This window comes from Armigeres subalbatus, chromosome 1 (assembly GCF_024139115.2).
Source record: "Armigeres subalbatus isolate Guangzhou_Male chromosome 1, GZ_Asu_2, whole genome shotgun sequence".
Taxonomy (NCBI): Eukaryota; Metazoa; Arthropoda; class Insecta; order Diptera; family Culicidae; genus Armigeres; species Armigeres subalbatus.
The window spans coordinates 53,748,510-53,764,388 of NC_085139.1; the positions used below are offsets into that span (position 1 = coordinate 53,748,510).

The 15,879-nt window shown below is 41.1% G+C and overlaps 1 protein-coding gene across 2 annotated transcripts in view; it reads left to right on the forward strand.

Annotated features, from left to right (window-relative positions):
- The window catches only part of LOC134225485 (GATA-binding factor C), a 61,976-nt gene extending 53,843 nt beyond the window's left edge, over window positions 1-8,133 (forward strand). For both annotated transcript variants that reach the window (XM_062705593.1, XM_062705602.1), the window contains exons 5-7: window positions 5,396-5,567; window positions 5,653-5,843; window positions 6,155-8,133. In XM_062705593.1, the coding sequence (XP_062561577.1) occupies window positions 5,396-5,567; window positions 5,653-5,843; window positions 6,155-6,178 (387 nt within the window). In that variant the 3' untranslated portion in view covers window positions 6,179-8,133. The remainder of the gene's footprint in view (window positions 1-5,395; window positions 5,568-5,652; window positions 5,844-6,154) is intronic.
- Window positions 8,134-15,879: the final 7,746 nt, after the last annotated feature.

Consider the following 15,879-nt stretch of genomic DNA (forward strand, 5'->3'; position numbering starts at 1 on the left):
ATATGGAAGGATCGTTTGACTGAAGCTTACTAAGCCTGTTTGACCCAATCATATCATTTGGCCGAACAAATCATTTTGGACTGACACCCATCTGGCCGAATGTCATTTGGTCGAAATTCACAAACGGCTGAAAATGTCGCTCGATTGAACTGATCATTTGCTCGATAATGTTGTTTTGCCAAACAGGTACTTCAACCGAAAAAGTCATCTGGCCTAAAATACCGTTTGACTAAAATGGACGTTTGGCCAAAAACGTCGTGGTCAAACAAGCCAAATGGGTGACACTGTCGGTTTGCGAAAAAGACAAACGGTCGAAGATGTTTGGTCGAACAGTATTGAATGTGAAAAGTATAACATTTGAGAAATAAGAAATTAGAAATGAGAAATGAGAGGTAAGTAGTGACAAATAAGAAGTCAGACGTCTTACTTCTATCTTCTCATTATAATCAGTGAGAAGTGAAAAATTGAGCAGTGTGAAATGAGGAGTGAGAAGTTAGAAGTAAAAGTGAGACATCTCACTTCTCATATGAAGTGAGAATTGGAAGTGGGATGTCTCGCTTCTATCTCATTTTCTTCGTCTCAGTTGTCACTTCTCACTTCTTACTGTGAGAACGAAGAAATTAGAATTGATAATAAGAAGTGGGACGTCTCACATCTATATACCACAATGATTTCTAAAGCAAACCGACAGCTTCGATTCATCTCAATAATATCCAAGGATTTCACGGATCCGCACTGTTTTAAAGCACTCTATTGTGCTCCCGTGCGACCAATTCTGGAAACGGCTTCTGTTGTTTGGGCGCCGAACGACGTAACGTAAAGCTTACGAATTGAGCGGGACCAGAAAAGGTTTTTACGGATTGCTCTCAAACATCTACCATGGCGTGATCCCGCAAACCTTCCAACGTATATCGATAGATGTCAACTACTTGGCCTCGGAACCCTTGATCGGAAGCGTAAGGTGCAGCAAGTTACATTTGTTATCAAATTGCTCAACGCTGACATAAATTGCCCCTGTCTTTTGTCGCAGCTCAACTTTAGGACTTTAGGAAGAATGCTAAGACAGCGATCTCTGTTGCAACCGAACTTTCATCGCACTCTTTATGGATTGAACCAGCCAATTTGTGCAATGATCCGCATGTTTACTTCCGTTGAACATATGTTTGACTTTGGTATGTCGACATCTCAATTCGTTTACACTTTTCTTCATTCACTATCCAGCTTTCTAGGCTCGGTAATGGCGGCTTGTCGGTGTGTAAAAATCAATCGGTCACTGTACTTTTTGACACTAGCTGTAAGAAAACTCACTTGCGAAAAGGCCTTTTTTCCCTCCCCCTCACCCAGGAACGTCAGTGAGCTTTCCTCCAGCTAGTGTCAAACAGTACAGTGACCGATTGATTTTTACACGGCGCCATTACCGAGCGTGGAAAGCTGGATTGTTTTGCCAAACGACATTTTCGGCCATATGACCCGTTCAGCAAACATCAGTTTCAACCGCATGAGCCTAATAATCGTTTCGGCCAACTGCTAATTCAACTAAAATGGAAATCGGAAAGATCACTTTCAGCCTAACGTGTCATTCAACCAAGTGGCATTCGCTAGAATATCTTTCGGCCAAACGATCCCTCCCTTCACGTGGAGATTTGTAAAATTTTCTCGTGAAAAATTAGAACATTTTCCTGGCAAAACTTTGAAGATTTTTTCGTGGAAACCAACGCAAGCCTGACGCCGAAAACGCCACTGCCACTGTGAAAAATTGCATCAAACGCCACCAGCCGCCAAGCATTTTTGAACCGACGCCCATTCCTCACCACATGGTGGATAACGCATTGCGAAAAAGCCCTTTCAGCACGGCTTTGCTCAGAGAGCAACCTAACAACTGTATTTGTCGCAGTTTGTATCTCTAACCAACTCCCAAAAATTAATCGATCAAACGCAAAAGGACGATTTGGACTGCTTGTTTGCCTAATAAAGTAGCTTTCTGATTTCCCAATTTTTGCTCATACGTTATTTTAGCATTCAAATTAAATTCACAATTTTCATTAGTATTGCGAAACGATTAACTGTTTTGAACAATAATTAGAGCACTCGTTGCCAAAAAAAGCTTACGATTTTCATTTGAAGCAGCACACTATAATTCTCTATCTTACGGCTTTTACAAACGATTTATAGTAAATAATGCACCAACCTTTCATAGGCTGAAAATTTTTCAGCCTGAAAAGCATCACTGTTAATTTTGGTTAATTTCATTTCAAGTAAATTCACTAGATGTTAAGTTTAGCGAAGACACTGACAGGTCACCAATCGAACAGTCCTTTTGGGATCCAATCGAACATGACGCTTCAAATCGGCTCGAATCAATGGAGAGTATTGAGATAGTTCTGATAAATATATTAGAAAATTATTCCAAACAATTAAAATGCTGAAGTCCAAAGAAAAGGGTAAAGGAATTTGGTCTGGGATTTACTTGTTGAGCAACAGCAACACCAGATGGAGAAATTTGAGAGGGAGATAGAAATTTTCTCTAAAATGTTTTTTATTCGTATTATACTAGGTGTGATCACTTTTATCATACCCAATTACCCATAATTATTCCAATTCAAAGTAATCAAGAGGCTCAATTCTCTGGAGGATCGAAAAGCTCCGGATATTTCCCAGAAATCATCAACGCAGATCGCTCATCTTGGGCCTTCTGTGCTCCACCCCCTGGTTCCGATACGATCAACATCGAATCAACCGCAACCACCCCCGTTCGCGTTGTATTCGACAGCGGGCACAAAGATAATAAGCCCTCCGCTAGTCAGCGATGACGTGAACGTGATTTTTACTGCTTTTCATAGGAAAAACGAAAATGAAAATTAACTACCAACTGTGTTTTATGCGCACCCAACGCCACCGCCCGGGCGGGCGTCCAATTGGGCGAGCTTTTCCCCAAGACTCATTTGTTACCCCGTGGTCGTGGTCATTGTGCCACCGGGCATTGCCGAAACAGCAGTAGGTAGCAAGCGGAGAGGAGGGAGAGTTATTGTAATTCCATCATCTGCACAAAACTATAAACCCAATTTTACGAGGTCCACCACCGACGACGACGACAACGATGCCATCAAAACCCACTGGGCTAAGCAAAAATTTAATTGCTTTCGGGTATGAGCACATCTCCCCCGCTAGGCACCCCCGCCGTCGATATCATTGGGCCGGTATGCAATGCAATGTGGCACAGTAGCTGAAACTTTTGAAATGGATAAATCCTACTTCGTTATGATGATGGCTTTCTCAGCTGCTCGAAGGCACTATGTACATCATAATTTCGCATTACGGTTCAATAGGATGCAGAAACAGTTCACTACTTTTGTTCACTACCTGCAACCACGATTGTGAAAAACTTCGCATAGTACTTCGATTCGTACTTTTCTGTACTGTACTTTTCTGACACAATACTTTTCCGAAGCACAGAATAAGCAAAAGAGGCTACCGAAATTGGCGCACAGGAAAATGTCAGTTATCCCCTTCAAAAGAAAGCTATTCACTAAATGTAATAATGGTAATACACAGACCCACGCCACCGACATAACATCGCACAGAGATCACCCAAAACCCATCAGCAGACCGGGGACACACTCAAGGGACCAACTAAACACGGGGAGAGACCGAACATAAAAAATGTGTTCGACTGAAAAATTCAAAAAGGGAAAATGTGCGGTGTTTTCCATTCATTAAGCACATCTAATGGAAAAAAATATTATTCAAATTTATGCAAAACTGCTATTTGCTCGATTCGGTCCGTCGTCGTCGTCATCATCATCGCGCGCCATCCACTTCGTCATCGTTCGGACCCGAAACCTCGCTCCAGCCCAGTTAGTCAGTCCACAGGCAGCGTGCTCGCTATGTGTGTGTGGTATGAAGCATTAAAAAAATTAAAACTTCATCAAAATCGAATCAGAGAGTGGGAGCAATGGGCGATTTTGTAGGCAGGGAAAGCTACCTCACCGCGGTGGTCTGTGCGGGGCGGCGGCGATTGTTGTAATAACAATAATGGCAACAATAGCACAATGCGGAACTGGAACAAAACTTGTGGTCCGGTTTTCCACGGGCGTATGGCTGTTGGTCTCTGTCACTGCGCGGCACCAGAAATGCAGGTGAAGCACAAAAATGAGTTATCGGGTGTTTTAATTATAATGGTCGTCAAATAATGTGGCTTTTGAATAATTCAAAATGGTGCTGCTGGGGTGGATCAATCTGTGAGTTCGTTATGGTTGGCTGGGAGACGGGCACGAGTGCGGGTGGCGACCTTGGCGGGTTGTGCTAACATGAAATGTGGAGATAAAGAATGGAAGAGATGGTCAAGGTTCTGGAAAATAGTTTTGAGGTTACAATCAGAGACCAAGCCAGAAAACCATGAACTGTTTGTCCTTATTCCCACTAGCTGAGGGCAAAGCCTAAATTTTTTTTTTTTTGGACTTTATTAGAGTGATTTTTAAGTTTGACAAAGTTCATCACTACAAAGCCTAAATGATTATTTGTTCTACCACCATAAAATAGTCTTGGCTTTTAATACTCCTAACAATACCCGATGATGTTCTCATCACGCCCTAAGAATCCTTATGCCTTATGAGCAAATCAATTCAAAATCAATTCCAAATCCACTCATTAAATTAAATTCTTCGTATCCAATGGTACGAGTCTGATGCTCCGAAATTAATCTCCATAATTTAATATTCACTAGCTTTTCATATTTCTCCGAATCCGATCATTCGAATCCTATTTTTTAAATAAAAGCTGTAGCACATTTGCGTTCAATAACTCAAATAGCACAAGTACGCCTATCTTGGCAATTATTCCGCGTCACACACTTGATCGATCCCTGCCCGCTGCTGAGTCTGCTGGTGTGGTCCAATTCTTCCCTAATGAAGCTAAATGCTCCGTACGAAACGCCAATTAATCTCGTCGTCTGTCATCGCGTCTCATCGAGCACTTCCATCACATTGCCGCGGCAGATGCGAATTACTGCGCAAGCGGCAGCCTCACCCAAACGCAACGTTAGAAATGTTTCATACCGAGCGCAAACAAACGAACCAACGGGATCTGATTTGCGGTCCAAGATTAATTTCAGAACATTTCATCCGTTGCTAACTACTGGGATGGGGCTGGCTGCCGGCTGGTTGATGACGACGGTTTGTAATCTTTCCCGGTTGAATCTTTGGCACTAATTATGCGACCGAAAATAAAATGGTTTTCTCGAGAAGTGCATTCCATCGCGATAAGGAAACTGAAACAAGGGGGACGCGAATGAACCATTTTAACTATTTCTAAAAGTTTTGTAAATTAATTTACATCATCTACAAATTTCTGAACATGACTAACAAGAACTTTTGCTCTGTGATTCTGCTACTTGCAGGTGGACCGACCACTCACGATGAAGAAGGAAGGCATCCAAACGAGAAATCGCAAACTAACGGCCAAATCGAAGAAACGGAAATCGACACCCGGCTACAGTTTTTCTTTCGGTGATCTCATGAACCCCCTGGACCACAACAAGTCCTTCCCAGGAGCGTTCCCAACGTCGATGGGTAAGTTTCCATTCGTCCGAATCACCGTTCTTCAATTCGGAATTCAAACTAATGAACCATTTTCGTATTATCTTCTTGTAAACAGGACAACACGCCCATCTGTCCGGTGGACTTCATCCTGCCCATTCACACATGCACAGCGGATGGTACACCACAGGACTGGGCTCGCTCGGCTCGTCCAGCAGTCTACAAAATGGTTTTAGCAGCGCGGCTCCACTTGGAGGGGGAGCTGTAGGGCATCCGCAATCCGCGTACCACCTGGGGCTGAATTCGATGGTAAGTTTCTTTCTCTGTGCCTAATATTCAAAACACTGATTTCCCAAAAACTCGATGCAAACCATTTCACCTAATCCAATCATCTATTTGAGACTCCAGAATCAAAAACGTTAATTGTTAGAAAACACCGAATGCGAAACACAAAGTGCTGTGTAAAAATACCAAAAGTAGATTCATGCAAAGATCATTTATTGAAAATCCAATAGGCCATAACAGTAAAATAAATTTGAATTATTTCGTTTTTTTAATTTTAGTTTTAACACAAGATACACTGTATCTAATTTCAATTCTTTTCTCCTTGTCCATTGCAGAGCTGGCGATCGGAATACACGTGACTAATGGGCCAGTAAACCCGGAACCGAAATCAAAACCGTACCACCACCGTCACCGCTTCTCAAGGCCACGACTGCAGTCCAACGGGGAGGCATGTCGCCATTTTTTCTGGTGGCTGCGATCAAGTAAAGAGAAGCAAACCAAACACGGGTTTTCCAACACACACAAACACTTCAACATACATACTTGGCTTCTGATTATACCCGAGCGATCGGCCAAGGACACGCGCAGCAATACGTTTGATATTAGTACAATTTTAGATTTTCAACTAAATCCCTGGAACCATTCCTCGTCCCCCGTCATCACCCCCAAATTCCCGCGCAACCTACCAAGTACCAACGATAATTACCGTTGATTTATGACCGACCGCTCATCAGCGGTTCCAGCAAACATCCCCCACGCCGGATGAGCGAACTCCTAATCGCAAAAATATCGCACTGACGGTAATTGAAGCTTTGGCACTAACGAGTGGGTGTGGCGCTTTTCTCTGCTCGGAAAGCATGTCTTCGGTTGCTCACCTATTCCATCAATCCAGCCAGGAAATGAGCCCGGCAGATCACAAATCACGAAACGCATAAACTCCTGCGCTGCCAGCGGTTCTCAATTTGCTTTTTCTATCTGAAACTTGAATCACTTCTTGGCCATGGTCTCGTCAAGAGTAATGTGTTTCAATTCAACAGCTTGAGAACCACTGTACAAACTGCCAAAGACAACCACAACCTAAATCAAGCTCAGTCAAGTAGAGCGATGGAGCCTGATGAAAAACCGTCTATCTGTTCGTTAGCGCCATCAACGGAAAAACACCCAAATCTGTCAAAACAGCTGCTAAAAATGTGCACTTATCAGATCGCTGAATCGCCTAAATTACGCGGTGCGCATTTTTTGATAGATAGAAGAGTTATGACTCCCCGGTATCGTTCCCCCACATCCCCTCCTCCCGACTGTGTCCCATTTCCTGGTTTCATGACGCCTCATACCCATCAGCCAGCCCACTTTCAAACTGTACAACCAAATACAGAAGAGAAAAAAAACCTGTGAAGGAAAAGTGTTTGTAACATATATAAATAATAACCACCAGCAACCCACCGACCAGAAGAAAAAGGGAAAATACAAACGCGAACCGTGGCCCTGTCACGGCTCGCTGGGTTCGCTGTCAAAAAGTGCAAAGATTTAGATAGTTTAGACTCATCTTAGGTTCATTGTCGTGCAAGCGATCAAAGTTTTTATTTTATTATATTTTATTTTATTGCCTAATATTATGAACTGTATTAATATTATTGTCTAAATATTATTATATTATCATCTGTTGTAGCTCGAAATTGAGTTAGTTAGCACAAATTGAGGCAGAGACAAATGCAACAAGCTAGAGAAATGAGAACCGAACTGGTTTGTACACTAAAAAGTCAAAGACTGTTGCATGGGAAAAAGTTTAAACTTTGTAAAAATATTTGTATAAAATATGCGAAAAATGAAGAATTTATAAATAACAAACAAAAAACAGAAAATAAAATCAATGGTTCACATTGTAATAAAAAACTACTTGTACAAAGTGTATATTGAATATTTGAATGGACAAATAGCTACGTAGGATGATGTAAATACAAACTAAATAAAGAAAATCTTATATGAATGGAATGAACCCTTAATGTATAGACTCAGCGCTCAATATGGAACACAGAAAATATCCAATTTTAAAAATAGACCTACAGAACAGAAAAACCAGATTCAAAAAATGTATCTAAAAATAGCATGAAACAATGAACCCTTTTTTTCTTAGTGCATCAGTTTGTTTTTTTTTTCTATCATGGGAATATCGACTTCTCCTATAGTAATTGGAATGTGAACCCACTGCCATAAAGAAAGAAAAATTATTTAAATAATTGTTGTGATCTATTGTGATAAGGAGGCATACACACACATAAATAAAATCGAAAAATCTGTGAATGATAAAAAAAATCGTGTAAAAGCGAAGATGTTTTTCGTTTAGTGTTGTGAGGTATCACATCATGGCAATCCAATCTAGTCCCTTCGTCATGTTTAGGTATGAAGGTTTCGTCAACCAAAATTCAACGCTGAGTTTTTTATTTTTGCAAATCTCCGAGCCGAGCGCTAACAAAAAGAATAAATTTCCGAATATCTCGGTAATCTTAAATTTCTCGAATGCCAGTTTTAGACATCATCTGTGTTATATTTGCCTGCACACTACACGGTTTTCAATAGAGTTCGAATGCATTTAAGTGCGTGAATCAATCTGTGGGCTTCCGAATATTTCGATGACTCGCCCCAACCGCTCTGACTCGTGCTTCCATGTCGATCTTAATTTTGCCATCCGATGATATCGGACTTTGAAAGATATTGAAATCCTCCGATCGTTCGGCTACTGCAAAGTTTCAATATGGGGAATCAGGTGGCCGAAAACCAAAAATTCATAATTCATGTTCACTTACTAAAAGCTAATGCTTTGGAGCAATAAAACCCATAATATCATCACTCTAAGCCAAATGGTTATCAAGATATAGGCATCAGTAACAAAAAGGTTTAAGTTTTCGAAAAACCAATGCCTTGTTTAACTGCCAATATCTTCGACTACAGTAACTCTTCTCCAACTATTTAAAAAGTTTCTTGTCGTGACGCTGATTGGCGTAATCCAAATAACCAGCCAATCCACAAAACGGAACGCGTGCTATCGCTTCAAAAATCGCCAACAGAATGGAGATGCGGTACAGTTCTACTCACATAGTCGAACGGAAACATGTTTTTAGGGAGCATCATCATCCCATCTTTTTCTACCCCACACTCATCCCGAACTACGCATTTCAATGTTGGTGCGTTTCGAATTTTTATTCGAACCAACATTCATAACAGCAACTTTCTCTCTCTCGTATATTACAACGCCAATAGTTCGTCCCTTTCTTACCGTCAACATCATAGTCTTCTTCTTATTGGCATTACATCCCACACTGGGACAGAGCCGTCTCGCAGCTTAGTGTTCATTAAGCACTTCCACAGTTATTAACTGCGAGGTCTCTAAACCAGGTTACCATTTTTGCATTCGTATATCATGAGGCTAGCACGATGATACTTTTATGCCCAGGCAATTCGAGACAATTTCCAATCCGAAAATTGCCTAGACCGGCACCGGGAATCGAACCCAGCCACCCTCAGCATGGTCTTGCTTTGTAGCCGCGCGTCTTACCGCTCAGCTAAGGAGGGCCCCTGTTAAGACATATTTACTCATTTTATTATTTTATTTACCTCAGACTTCATTCTACTACAATATCCGCCTTCTCTACTCTACGAATGTTTTATTTTTTCATTATTAAAATTCAATCCAAATCCAATCTAAATGTGATCCTAATCTAGTATATTCAACATAAAAAACCTGATTCATAACCAAATCAAATTAAAATTTATTCCAAATTCATTGCAAATAGCATATAAATCCATTCAAAATCCAATCCATATTTAATACAAACCCAATTCAAATCCTATCCAAATTCAGTTTAAATCCAATCCAAAACCATACCGAATCCAGCCCGAATTAAATCCGTTTAAACAGAAATTCAATTCAAACTAAATCCAAATCGATCCCGATAAAATCTAATCCCAATCCAAATCAAATTCATTTCAAATGAAAATCAAAATTTTAAATCCATTACAATTAGCATCTACATCCAATCCGATTTAAATTCCAAATTTGATCCAAATCCAATCTAAACTCATTCCAAATCCAAAACCGATTCAAATCCAATCCAAATCACGTCCAAATCAAAACCCATTCTAAATGCCATCCAAATAACATATAAACCAATCCAAATATAATCTCAATCAAATCCAAATCCAATCCAAATTCAAGCCAAAACCAATCCACACACGATTCAAATCGAATCCGAATAAAATTCAATCCAAATCCAACCTAAAACCATTCCAAATCTAAATTTAGACCAAATTAAATCTAATTCCCATCCAATTGAATTCAAATCCAATCCAAATTCAGTCCGAACCCAATCCAAATCATATCCAATCCTTATTCAATAAATCAAATTCAAATCCGATTCAAATTCAATACAAACTCAAGCTAAATCAAATACATTTGGAATCGAATCCAAATTCAATCCAAACACTATCCAATCTAAACCCATTCCAAATCCCATCCAAACCCAAATCCAATCAAAATCTAATCGAAATCCAATCCAAAACCATGCAAAATTCAGTCCAGATTCATTCAAAATCAAAATGCGATTCAAATCTAATCCAAATCCAATCTTAATCAAACTCCAAATCATATTCATTTAAAATCCATTACAAATAGCATCTAAATCCAATCCGATTACAATACTAATTTGATTCAAATCCAATATAAATCCTATCCAAACTCAATCCAAATCCAAATCCGATTCAAATCCAATCCAAATCCCGTCCAAATCTTATCCAAACCCAATCAAACAATCCATTCTAAATGCAATCCAAGTCCAATCAAAATCCAATCCAAATCGAATCCTTATCCAATCCATTCCAATCAAAATCAAATGCAAATCAAAATCCAATCCAAATCTAGTATGAATCCAATCCACATCAAGTCCAAAGCCAATAAAAATTCAAGCCAAATCCAATCCAAACACGATTCGAATTGAATCTCAATCCAAATCAAATTCAATCCAAAATCCAATTTAAACCCAATCCCGAAAATCTAATCCCTTCCGAAAACATTACAAGCCCAATCCGAATCCAAATGCAAATCCATCAAATTAATTTTAAATCCATTACAAATTCGATCCAAATCCAATTGAAGTACAATCCAAATTCAATATAAATCCAATTCAAACACAATTCAAATATGAACAAAAACTTAACCAGTTTCAAATTCAATCTTAATCTGTTCTATCCAAATTGAACACAAAACCATTCAAATCCAATCGGAAAAAATCGCGAATCCGATCCTAATCCAAATCCATCCAAAACCAGTTCGATTTCAATCGAAATCAAATTCAAATCCATTCAATATTCAATTAATCCAATTCAAACCTATTTTAATCAAATCTAAAACCAATCCAATTTCATTCCAAATTCATTCCACATGCAATCTAAATCAATTCTGATCCAAATCCAATACAAAATTATTCCAATTCCAAACCAAATCCGTTTCAAATCCAAATCCAATCCAAATCCGGTTCAAATAAAATCCCAGATCAACGAATTCAAATCTAATTCGAATTCGATCCAATCCGAATCCATTCCGAATACCTTACAAATCGAATCCGAAACCAAAACAATTTCAAATTCAAAATAGCATCCAAATCAAATAGCATCTAAATCCAATCGAAATTCAGTCCAAATTCCATCCAAACCCCTTTCAAATCCAAATAAAAAATCAGATAAAAATCTGATTCAAATCCAATTCTGTTCCTCATTTCATTTCATTCATTTATTTAGTGTACATCTAAACAGATAACACTGAATCAACAATTTGACGCCACAATACACGGTTCGAGGCCGCATCTCTCCATCCTCGGATACGCCCCACGCTCGCCAAGTCGTTTTGCACCTGGTCTGCCCATCTCGCTCGCTGCGCTCCACGCCGTCTGGTACCCACCGGATCGGAAGCGAACACCATCTTTGCAGGGTTGCTGTCCGGCATTCTTGCAACATGTCCTGCCCATCGTACCCTTCCAGCTTTAGCTACCTTCTGGATACTGGGTTCGCCGTAGAGTTGGGCGAGCTCGTCGTTCAGTCTTCGTCGCCACACACCGTCTTCTTGCAGACCGCCAAAGATGGTCCTAAGCACCCGTCCCTCGAATTCTCCTAGTTCTTGCAACTGACGTTGTCATCTCCTCCGCTGCCTTGACTTTCACTGCCTGTACTCTCAGCGCCATTCAAATGTTCCTCATAGTGCTGCTTCCACTTTTCGATCACAACACGTTCGTTCGTCAAAATGCTCCCATCCTTATCCCGGCATATGTCAGCTCGCGGCACGAAGCCTTTGCGGGAAGCGTTGAGCGGGTTAGGGACAAAAGGTCGAAACGACAAAAGGTCGAAACAGCAAATGTCGAAGGGACAAAAGGTCAAAAAGGACAAAAGGTCGAAAGGGACAAAAGGTCGAAAGGACAAAACGTCAAACGGGACAAAAGGTCGAATGAAAAAAATATCAATAAGATTAAAAAGACGAAAGGGACAAAAGGTCGAAATAGACAAGAAACTGAAACGGAAAGAATCAATCTCGCAACAGAGTTGGCCTACACAGTTGACAAAAAAATCTGCTCTTTTATTTTTCATAATTTTTAACAATTAGATAAAATTCATTCAGTGAGTACAACTAATAAATGGATGTTTGAGTTTTATAAATGTCACTTCGATTTGTCAAAATGGCGCACGCCGCACATCAAATACACTGGCGTGTATTACACGCCAGTGTATTTTTAATGCACGCGTCTGCATGGCTGAGGCGTGCACTATTTTGACAGATCAAAGTAACATTCAGGAAACTTAGACATCAATCTATTATTTGCACTTATTGAATGAATTTTATTTAATTGTTAAAAATGGTGATCAATAAATAGCAATTTTTTTGCAACTGTATAGGACAACTCTGTCTTGTGCAATACAGGTTTTACTTCAGCAATCTTTTTTATCTCTAACAGAACCATCTAGATATTCATAAAATTGTGTCATAGTCATTACCCCTTTTTGAAAATGGCTCATTCTTCAACTTTGATTAATGTGATGAGTGTGTAATTTCTGCTTGTAATTAAATGCATTTCACAAATTCCTTTGGAATACTCAAAACTTATTATCAGCTTGTTCTTGATCGATCTTTTGCCCTTTCGACCTTTTTGTCCCTTTTGACCTTTTGTCCCTTTCGGCCTTTTGTCTTTTTTGACCTGTTGTCCCTTTCGACCTTTTGTCCTTTCGACCTTTTGTTCTTTCGACCTTTTGTCCTTTCGACCTTCTGTCCCTTTCGACGTTTTGTCCTTTCGACCTTTTGTCTTTCGACCTTTTGTCATAGATTCGCGTTGAGCTTCTGATAGACCTTGCGTGTTTCTTGAGAACGGCACAGCTGTTCCATCTCCTCGCACTCCGCTTCTTCCAGGCGGCGTTTCTTCTCCTGAAAAAGGTGGGTCTGCTGTCTCCGCTTCCGTCTATAACGTTCCACGTTCTGCCGGGTGGGTTAGGGACAAAAGGTCGAAAGACAAAAGGTCGAAAGGTCAAAAGGTCGAAAGACAAAACGTCGAAAGACAAAAGGTCGAAGGGACAAAAGGTCGAAAGGACAAAACGTCGAACGGGACAAAAGGTCGAAAAGGACAGAACGTCGAACGGGACAAAAGGTCGAAAGAAACTAAAGATCAATAAGATCAAAAGGTCGAAAGGGACAAAAGGTTGAAATGGACAAGGAACTGAAACGAAGAAAGTCAATCTAGCACCAAAGTTGCACTACACAGTTAGCAAAAACTCTGCTCTTTTATTTTTCACTATTTTTAACAATTAAATAAAATTCATTCAGTGAGTACAACTAATAGATGGATGTTGAGTTTTCCAAATGTCACTTCGATCTGTCAAAATGATGCACGCCGCACATCAAATACACCGGCGTATGTTACACGCCGGTGTATTTTCAATGCGTGCGCCTGCGTGGCCGCGGAGTACACTATTTTGACAGATCGAAGTGACATTCAGAAAACCTAGATATTCATCTATTATTTGCACTCATTGAATGAATTTTATTTAGTTTCCAAAAATAGTTTAAATAAAAGAGCAACTTTTTGCCAACTGTATAGGACAACTCTGTCTCGCGCAATACAAGTTTTATTCATTTCCAAAATGAACAATCTTTTTTATCTCTAACAGAACTGTCTAGATATTCATAATATTGTTTCATAGTAATTACTCCTTCTTTGAAAATTGCTCATTCTTCAGCTTTGATTGATCGACCTTGTGTCCTTTTCGACCTTTCGTCCTTTTTGACCTTTTGTCCTTTTCGACCTTTTGTCCCGGTCGACCTTCCGTCCTTTCGACCTTCTGTCCCTTTCGATGTTTTGTCTTTTCGACCTTTTGTCCTTTCGACCTTTTGTCTTTTCGACCTTTTGTCTTTCGACCTTTTGTCCTTTCGACCTTTTGTCATAGATTCCTGCCGGGTACCTTGCTGCAGCACGACCGCCCGCGCTGCGTCCTTCTCCTCCAGAATCTGTCTGCACTCTTCGTCGAACCAATCGTTCCGTCGACTTAGACCCATATACCCGACGATGTTCTCCGCTGCGTCGTTAATGGCTGTTTTGACTGTATTCCAGCAGTCCTCAAGAGAGGCCCGATCGAGGTCATCCTCTTCCGGCAAAGCTGCCTCGAGATGCTGCGCGTATGCAGTGGCGACATCAGGTTGCGTCAGTCGCTCTAGGTCGTACCGCGGCGGTCGTCGATACCGAACATTGTTGATGACGGATTGTTTTGGGTGCAGTTTAACCATCGCCAGATAGTGGTCAGAGACGAGGTTAGCGCCAAGATATGTCCTGACGTCGATAATGTCGGAGAAGTGCCGTCCATCAATCAGAACGTGGTCGATTTGTGATTTTGTCGGCAGTGGTGATCTCCAGGTGTACCAATACGGAAGGCTGTGTTGGAAGTAGGTGCTGTGAATAGCCATATTCTTAGAGGCAACGAAATCAATGAGTCGTAGGCCACTTCCGTTCTTCAGCCGGTGGGCGCAGAACTTCTCAATAGTCGGTGTAAACTCCTCCTCTTGGCCAACCTGAGCGTTCCAAATCTTCTATGATGATTTTGACGTCGTGGCTTGGGCAGCTGTCGTATACTCACGTTCTAGCTGCGTGTATAATGCGTTCTTATCATCATCAGTGCCTCCGGAGTGTGGGCTATGGACGTTGATTATGCTGAAGTTGAAGAACCGGCATTTGATTCTCAACCTGCACATTCTCTCCTTGAGCGGCCACCACCCGATCACGCGCCTTTCCATATCGCCCATCACTATGAAAGCTGTTCCCAGCTCGTGTGTGTTGCCGCAGCTCTTGTAGATGGTATGATTACCTCTAAACTTTCGCACCATTGATCCCTTCCAACAAACCTCCTGCAGCGCTACGATGCCGAATCCACGAATTGCAGTTCCACGAACCGAGTTTCCAATAGCTAGTCCCTTTTCGTCGCAGTGGTCTTCGCCGATGGTTCCGGTCCGTACTCTCTTGTTGATTGTTCGTTGCGTATGTTTTTTAATGGTTGACTTGCAGGGCCTGACACCAAACCCCCTAAATTTCCGGAGGACCATTCCTCCTTATTCCCGCTGGACCATGGTGCACAGTTTTACTTAGAGTCCCTCGCTGGCACTTGGAAGATGATCAGCCGCCCCTAACATGGAGAACAGACGCTGTTGTGAGCCGATCCTTGCATGGAGAACAGAGGTTCAGTTTTTTTTTTTAACAGGCGCTCAGTAAGATTTGCACCTCCGGATAGGAGCAAACCCCCCCTTCCCTGTCAGCATACGACCATAGTTCCCACTGGGGTTGATTACCCGATCTTCCCTAAGGTTGCTCGTATCCCGGCCAGCACCACGGGGAGGTAGGGATAGGAGTTGCTGGGTAAGAGGCTTAGGACCGCGAAATGGGGTCTATTTTATTCCTTCAGGTACGCGAAGTACCAATAATACGCTTTACCCAGCATTTGCCGCGCCCGGAGCGATACGTGGAGTGATGAAATTTTCTACGCC